Source organism: Fukomys damarensis, unplaced genomic scaffold (genome assembly GCF_012274545.1).
Source record: "Fukomys damarensis isolate Sample0158 unplaced genomic scaffold, DMR_v1.0_HiC HiC_scaffold_25, whole genome shotgun sequence".
Taxonomy (NCBI): Eukaryota; Metazoa; Chordata; class Mammalia; order Rodentia; family Bathyergidae; genus Fukomys; species Fukomys damarensis.
In genome coordinates this window covers 23,797,831-23,806,393 of record NW_022900937.1, presented here as the reverse complement: position 1 = coordinate 23,806,393, position 8,563 = coordinate 23,797,831, and the positions used below count along the sequence as shown (strand labels likewise).

The 8,563-nt window shown below is 51.9% G+C and overlaps 1 protein-coding gene across 1 annotated transcript; it reads right to left on the bottom strand.

Annotated features, from left to right (window-relative positions):
- Positions 1-82: 82 nt before the first annotated feature.
- Positions 83-5,116, bottom strand: LOC104863918 (cytochrome P450 1A2). The gene is made up of 7 exons (XM_010626602.2): positions 5,022-5,116; positions 3,450-4,289; positions 2,863-2,980; positions 2,457-2,546; positions 1,947-2,070; positions 1,044-1,130; positions 83-468 (listed from the first exon to the last, which is right to left on the bottom strand). The coding sequence occupies exons 1-7, from the start codon at positions 5,064-5,066 to the stop codon at positions 174-176; spliced, it is 1,599 nt and encodes a 532-aa protein (XP_010624904.1). The 5' UTR covers positions 5,067-5,116; the 3' UTR covers positions 83-173.
- Positions 5,117-8,563: the final 3,447 nt, after the last annotated feature.

Genomic DNA, 8,563 nt, shown 5'->3' with positions numbered 1-8,563 from the left:
TCTCTCTATGTAGCCCAGGCTGGCCTTGAACTTGTGGCCATCCTCCTGCCTCAGCCTCCCCAGTGCTGTGATTACCACCATCCCTAGCTGAAACTGTTCTTTACAAAGAAAAGGGGAGAAACAAGATCAAGGCCGACGGGCACCCATCCCCTTCCTTGGCTGCTGAGGCCCCTTCATTTGGAGAAGCGCGGCCGCACCTGGATGTGCTCGCAGTGGGGTGGCTTCATGGTCAGCCCATAGGTGGGTGTCATGTCCACCTTCGTGCCGGGCGGTACGCTGAACTCCAGCCTCTGCAGCAAGATGGCCAGGAACAGGAAGATCTCCCACCTGCCAGGCGTCTCTCCAATGCACCGGCGCTTGCCCAGGCCAAACAGCAGCACCTTCTCGCTCAATGTCTTGTTGATGGTGGTGTCACTGGCTGTGAGGAATCTCTCAGGGCGGAATTCTAAGGGATCTCCCCACTGCTTCCTGGAGAGGGCAGAGGATCTTGTGAGCTGGGGAGGCCGGGAGGCCCAGGGAGGCTCCCAATTGGTGGTCTGTAGAGAACACAGGCGTCCGAATACAGCAAGAGCAATGAAGGCTTAGTGGGCGGTGATGATGGTAAAAAAAGAAAGCATGTTCATTTTCGTCCTACTCAAAAGATGTGGGTAACAAAGGGAATCATAGATGGCCCCAAATTATGGGTAGTATTCGAAATGATTATTGACGGCACAAGTGTTCAGAACACTTATGCTCAGAAGTGTAAGAGAGCAGGTGGTACATTCTGTGGTCCCCTTGCTGTAGCCTAAAGTGGGGTTTCCTTAGAGCAGTCTTTGGGCCATTCCTGTCAGGACCCCAGAGCACCCTCCCTCAGGCTGGCAACTCTAGCCGACTTCCTGGCCATTTCTTATGACCGGCACCAAAGAACACACTGATCTGCATTTTGTCTTTTAGCATAAACTCTCCAGCATTCGAGGGTCCACGCCTTGCCCATGTATTTCCAGCAAACAAGCAGCTCCCCCGACTGCAGGAGCCACAGCACCCCCTTGTGCCCGCATACTCACGGGTCGTGGTTGACCTGCCACTGGTTGATGAATACGCAACGTTCCTTGGGGATGTGGAAGCCATTCAGTATGGTGTCCCTGGTTGTGCTGAGGAGGGAAGAGGGCTCTGTTATGCTTGGGAGCTGGAAAGCTGGGTCATCTTTCTCCTCCCTGTCATACCCCTATGTCTGTTCCCTATAGTTTGCCCCTTTGTGAGAGAGCGTGAGGGGTAGGGAGGAGAGGAAATTGTCCTGCCTCTTCCTCCCCTTCAACATGGTGCAGAAACATCTGTTTGTGTCCAATTGTGTGCTGTACTATTCTTTGGCACCGAGGTAGGCAGTCTGGGCAGGCCATAGAGTTTCAAGCCTTTTTACTTTTTTTTTTTTTGGTACCGGGGATCAAACTTGGGACCTTGCACTTACAAAGCAGGCGGTGGAACCACTGAGCTAAATCTCTGGCCCTAGCCTTTTTATTTTTTAAGATAGGGTCTTGCTAAGTTGTCCAGACTGGACTGGAACTTGTGATCCTCCTGTCTCAGCCTCCTAGAGTGCTGGGATTACAGGTGTGTGCTGTCATGCCCGCCTTGTTTCAAGCCACTTGCTCCTGGAATAACTGGACCAACATGTGGGTGGAAATGGACATCAAGTTTGGGTTGGGGTTGACCCTGGGCAAGGGCAGGGGATGTGGATAGGAGTCTGTCCAGGCAGCAGTTCCAGCATAAGCAGCAGAGGGCATGTGTGACAGCTGAGGTCACAAGGGTGACCTCTTCCTGGGTGCTGCATGGTTGGATCATGAGCAGCCAGAACCAGGAGCTGGGGATCCACAGGAAGCTGGTGTCATGGCTGGGAGGGAGCCAGGGGAGGTACCAAGAAGTTGGAAAGGGTGCCATGGCGGGGCTCAGGGGTGCACGCCACGTGGCTTCACCTGTGTGGGATGGTGAAGGGCACGAAGGAGGAATGTCGGAAGACCTCCAGGATGAAGGCCTCCATGCAGGGCAGCTGAGGTCGGTCCTTCAGCTGGGGCCACCGCTCCTGGCCAATCACGGTGTCTGAAGAAACAGGGGCATGCAGAGCTCAGGGGCTGCGTTGACTGTCCGTTGGCATCCATGCCCCCTGTTGTACCATTTGTCACCGTGTGGGACTACATCTCATATGTCTGATACTCTACAAATCCATGCAACATTTTCTGGGACCAGGGCTTGCACATAGCAGGCACATACTAGGTATTTAAATTAATTTTTATTTTGTGATCTGGTCTTACTGTGTAGCCCAGGTTGGCCTGGAACTTGTTGCAACCCTCCTGCCTCAGCTTCTAAGAGGTGGGACAACAGGCACATGCCACCATGCCTCAGCACTAACAGGCGTTGATTTTTAGGTTGAATAAACGACCTGAGGTCCAAGTGCCTCCTGAGCACAGGGCTGGGGCCTCACATACCTAGCTCCTTCTGGATCTTCTTCTGTATCTCTGGCTTGGTCACAAGGTACAGGAGGCTCCAGGTGATGGCGGTGGTGACTGTTTCAAAGCCTGGGCAGCCCCAAGTGAGAGGAGGAAGGAGTCAGGAGCAAGGAAACCTTGAGGCCCAAGCACCCCTAGGAGCAGAACAGGCGTTATCTTTCCAAAGGGTAGGGGTTGAATCTCCTTGACATCAGCTGGAGACACCGGTCAAAGGACTCATTATCATTCGGGGAAACTGAGGCCCCGAAAAGGAGGGAGACTCGATCACATTTCCACTGGGAGTGGATGGCACAGATTGGGCTCCATCCCTGACTCCAGGCTGGGTGTCTGTGTCCTGGACCAGCCGACCCTGGCAGGAAGAGTGTGGGGCTCTGTCTCCTCCTACCTGCCGCAAAGATGTCATTGACCAGGTTGATAATCTTCTGGGGGATGAGGTCGTCATTTACCCTGGAACCCTCCTCACTGTGCTTGAACAGGGCGCTGACGATGTCCTGGATGTTGTTCTGAGGGGACACACACTTGGGAAGAGTTCCAGGACGAAGGCCTGGCCCAGCCCCAGCCCACCTGATGCATCCCCATGGGCCAGGCAAGGCAGATGGTAGGAGCGGGGCCGCTCTGGCTGTATCATTAATACCCCTTTAACCCTTCTTTCTGATGATCCTGGGGGGCCAGGTCAAAGGAGGAAGAGGTTGGTGCAAACACAGGGAAGAAAAGTGACATGGAGCTGGGGATTAGTGGTTGTTGGGGTTCAGGTTCCTGCAGAACAAGAGCCTTCTCACTCTAATAACAGGTGCCTCTGTAGGCTTTTCTTCCCAGGGCTTTGAGCGGCCCCAAGAGAGAGGCTGTGAGGATAAGGAAGCAGGTCCAGAGTGGGGCGGGATGGCCCCCCGCCCCCGACACCCCCAGGCCTTGGCGGCACCATTGCCGCGTGGCCACCTTGGACACACGCATGGCCTCCCAGGCGCCTCCGACCTTGTCGAAGTCCTGGTAGTGCTCCCGGACCGTCTTCTGCAGGAAGCGCAGAATCCGCTCATTGTACCTCTTGAACCGCTGCAGGGTGGGGTTGGGCAGGTAGCGGAGGATGGGGAAGAAGTCCACGGGGTTGGCGGAGGAGGCGGACTCCACGAAGTCCTTGCTGCCTGCCACGATACTGAGCATCTCCTCGCTGGTCTGGGGGAAGTTCTTCCCAAAGCACATGGCGCCGATGACATTGGCCACCGACCCCACCAGCTGGCTGAAGGGATCGAAGCGCCCAGGCCCCGCCATGAGCTCCAGCAGCCTGCTCACGAGGCGCTCGGCCTCCTTCCTCACATGCTTCTCCAAGTAGCAGGAGGACGCAGAGGTCGGATCTGAAGCCACCGAGAAACTCTTCAGGGCATCCTGTGCCAGGCGCCGGCGGGCGGCCCACACAGGGCCCGAATCTGGGTTGAAGGTCATGCTGTGGCCATCGGTGACCAGGGTGAAGCTGTAGAGGTCGGGCCGGCCCTTGAAGTCATCGCCCTGCCGCACCAGGGCCTGGCGGATGGTGTCCAGGCCGCTCAGCACCACCACTGGCGTGGAGCCGATGCGGATCTGCAGCACGTCCCCGTAGCGCTTGGCCAGCCTGGCCAGAGCCAGGTGTGGGTTCTTACCCAGGGTCAGCACGTGCCCAATCAGTGGCCAGCCCCAGGGTCCCGGGGGGCTCTTCAGGCCTTTGGGAACCTGAGGCCTAGAGGCTCTGACTACCCAGAGTACCAGGCAGAAGATGGTGGCAGCCAGGAGCAGCTCCATGGCTGAGAAGGAAAGAAATTGGGACAATGCCATTGGTACCAGCTGCAAAAGAGAAGGATGGATGGGACAGGCTGAGGATGGAGATGGTGCTGTCTGTTTATTCAGTCGGTCAGTCACCCAGAGGCTCGCAGCTGGACCCCAGAGGACTAAGACACACCGTCATGGTCCCGTTCCCCAGGGGTGTCCTTCGCATGTCGCAGAGCTTGGGATCCCCAGCTCAGGTGTTTGAATTCCTAGCCCTGCCTTTCCCTCATTTCTAATTCTGAAGCTGTAGCGGAGGCTGAGACACCTCCAACACAGGGATGCCAAGGACGGTCCCCCCGGCACTGCTGGCGCAGAGTGTGTGCTGTACATCGTGTCAAAGCTCCATAACAAGGTGACACCCTCTCCATACCCCAGCAACAGGAAGCCCCCCCCCCAGCAGGGAGCGCAGGGTCCCAGGAGTGATGCAGATGGCCTGTGATGCCCCTGGCCCTGATAGCACCCTTTGTCGACACCAAGAAAAGATCCTCCTGCAAGGACAGTTCCTGTCTCCTCACGGTCTTGGAAGCTGAGGTTGCTGCAGCCGGGCCAGGGCCACCCTCCCTCCCCATATCTCTATCCAGTAAGAAAGAGATGGAGCTTCAAGCCACTCACTGAAAAATGGAGAAACTGAGCCTAGAGCTGATCAGCAGGGACCAGGACTCAGGCCTCCTACCCCTACCCATGGTTCCCATTCCTCCATCTCTATCAGTCTCCAGAATCCATGGCAGGGAACCCAGCCCTGGAATGTACCTGTGGAGGCAGGTGCTGGAGATTAGCAGGATTGTGGGGGCGCATCTGGGATTTCTGGCTGCAGACAAGGGGCCTTTTATAAACACCACCCCCATCAGATAGGCCCAGCTGGCCTGGTTACCTGATATCAAAATTGGATCACTGAACAAAGTCAGAAGGATTGACCCTTGGCTTTGGGCCATGACCATGTAGCTCTACCTGTTCCCAGAGCTCAGGTCAGCTCTCTGGGATCAGGCCAGGAGGGGTTCTGGTTGTCTGGACTGAATGTCCAGTTCCTTTCAGAGTAGAGGTTAAGGGACTCCTCTCTCTCTCTCAAGGGCAGGGCAGGCTGGTAGGAGTGGGAATTAGGCCTCGGACTGTCCCCCTTCCCTGCCTCTGGGCACTCAGTCCAAGCTGGGCTGGAAGTGGGCATGGTCCAGCTGCCTCTGAATCTCAGCTCAAATTCCTATTTGAAAACAGGAGATAGCCCCCCTTTTTTATTTTTGAGACAGTGTCTCACTATATAGTTGAGACTGATCTGGAACTCACTATGTAGCCCAGGCTGGCCTCAAACTCAGCAATCTTCCTGCCTCAGCCTTCTGAGCGCTGGGATTACAGGTGTGCGCCACCATACCCAGCAGCCGTGTTAATCTTAACTGTCAATTTAATTGGATAGAGAGATGCCTAAGAGAATAATAAAGCACACCTCCAGATGTGTCTGGGTGTGTCACAGAGGTGTGACCTTGGGGATTATATCTGGCCCCTTGTCTCTTCCTCTTGGGCTCTTTCCCAGCTCTCTGCTTCCTGGCTGCCATGAGGTGAGTAGCTATCTTCCTCCAGGTCCTTCTTCCATGATGTTTCAGCCTTGGAGCCAGCTAACTATGGACTAGAACCTTTGAAATTATGAGCCAAGATAAACCCTTCCACTGTGTAAGTTGTTTTTGTCAGGTACTTGGTCTCAGCAACATAAAGGTGACCAACACAACCCTCTCCCACCCTCCTGTGGAAGAGATGGTAAGAAATTAAAAAGCAAATGAAAAGTCCTTGATTTTGGCTGCTTGCTCCTCATGGCCAGGACTTGAGCTCTTGCAAGTGACGAATATCATTAAGAAAGACCAGGGCCTGTTCTAGACCCAAGAGGCCACCGAGATAAAAGACCAAATGTAAAATATGAACTTGATCGGATCCCGGATTTAACAAAAAAGTTTTCAAAGACATGGAAGATATTTTTGGGACCCTTAGGGATATAGAAACATGGACTGGAGATTAAATGATTTTCTGGAATAAACGCTAGCTTTCTTAGATGTGAGCATAATACTGTATCATGGCTCTGTGGGAGTGTATCCTTATTTTTAGGAGATTGATGCTGTATTATTTGAGGAGGAAGTGTCCTACTGCAACTTCCTTTCAAATGGTTAAAAAAGTGTGCATTTTAGGCAAGCACAGTGGTGCACACCTGTAGTGTCAGCTACTCAGGAGGCTGGGGAGGAGGGCTGCTTGAGCTTAGGAGTTCAAGGCCAGCCAGAGCAACAGGGGGACCTGTCTCAATAGTAATACTGGAGTGGTGATGTTGCTCAGCGGCACAGCGCCTACCTGGCAAGCTCAAGGTCCTGAGTTTGATCCCTGGTACTACTAGTACTACTACTACTTCTATCTATCTATCTATCTATCTATCTATCTATCTATCTATCTATCATCTATCTATCTATCTATCATGTACCTATCTATGTATCTATCAATCAGGAGAAAGCACACAAGAGGTTCAGTTATCACGAACCTAGATGAAGACACATGGGTGTTCATTGTGTAAAAGAAATTTCAAGCTAGACTAAGGCCTTGGTCACATGTAAGAGGAAGATGGGAACAAGTCTTAAATTGGATATGAGAAATTAAAAAATTTTTTTTGCTATACAGGGAATCGAACCCAGGGCCTTCACATTGTGTTACATTCCTAGCCCTTTTTTATTTTTAATTTTTTTAGTACCAGGGATCGAACTTGGGTCCTTGTGCTTGCAGAGACAGGTACCAGAACCACTGAGCTAAATCCCTGGCCCTTATTTTTTATTTTGAGATAGGCTTTCTCTAGGTCGCTACATTGCCTGGACTGGGCTTGAATTTATGACCCTCCTGCCTCAGCCTCCCAGAGTGTTGGGATTATAGATGAGCACCACTACTCCTATCTAAGAAGTAAAAATTTAGCTTGGATTAGACTGGAACTTTAATTCCTGAAAACAAGAAAGCTATGGGATTTACTCATGAAGATGCTGAGGGGCAAGGATGGAACTTGGAGAAGGACAGAGCAGATCTGGGCCTGCAGGTAAGGGAACAGGAAAGCTGTTTCCAGCAGAGTCCACTCACTCAGTGAAGGACACGGCTGAAAGAGAGGTTGTGGTTACAGACCACTGACACTGTTTCACTGATGAACTGAATCCACAGTGCATTTCAATGTCCTCAGTTTTCACTGAAGTCCTTTTTCTGTCCCAGGTCCCGACTAGGATACCACGAGGTATTTAAACATCATGGCTCTTTGGATGATCTGTGGCTATGACACTTTCTCGGGTTACCCTTGTTTTTTTTTTTTTTTTGGTGACCTTGACAATGGTCAGGAGCCCTGGCCTGGTGTTTTGTGGACGTCCCACTGTTAGAACTTGGGGTTTTGCTCATGGCAAGCCTAAGGTTATGGGTTAGTGGTGGGAAGGCCCCAGGGCAAGTGTTGCTGCTGCCACAGCACACGGGGCACACGCAGTGCAGCGTGACAGCCTGGTTGCCGTGACTGAGCCGCTGTTGGAGCCGAGTTGAACCTCTCCCTGGGAGGTTACTCTCTCCCTTCCCATACTGCACCCATGGGAAGGAAGTGGCCATGTTTAGCCCACACCCAAGAAATCGGAAGCATCCACATAAATATTTGGACATCTCTCTAGGAGAGATTATTTTTCTTGTTTTTTGTTTATTTGGGGTTTTGTCCAACTTTTAAAATTGGTACATATTGATCACATTCAGGGAATTTGTTCCTGTACATAATATGTCTTAATTCTTCTTTTTTTCCCCGTTTCCCCCTCCCCTCTCTTCAACCTTTCTTCCACTCCCCGTTTACAAAGGCTTTGTTTCCATTTTTTTCTTCCATTCTTTTTTCTCCCTTTTCCCTTTTTTCCCTTCTTCCTCCCCCGACCCTCGTTCTCCTTCTCATTTGAACATGTTAGGGGAGACTATTTTCTTTTAAATGTTTTCTTGAGTGGTACACAGTGGCCCTCGCCTGTAATCCCAGCATTCTGAAGGATGAGGCAGGAGGATTGCTGTGAGTTGGAGGCCACACATAGTGAGCCTCTGTCCCAATAAAAAGAGAAGAGAAATACAGCTCAAAGAATTTTTATAAACTTAACAAAGTGTATAATTGGCTCTCATATTAGCAGAGGAGGCAGCATCAGTGGCCTCAAAGTCTCCTTGTCTTCCCTCTAAAGTGACCACATCCCAGCTCTAATTGCATGGGTTTGGTCCCCTCCCCACTTTGCGGGTTTTCTTTTTCTTTCTTTCTTTCTTTCTTTCTTTCTTTTTTTTTTTTTGGT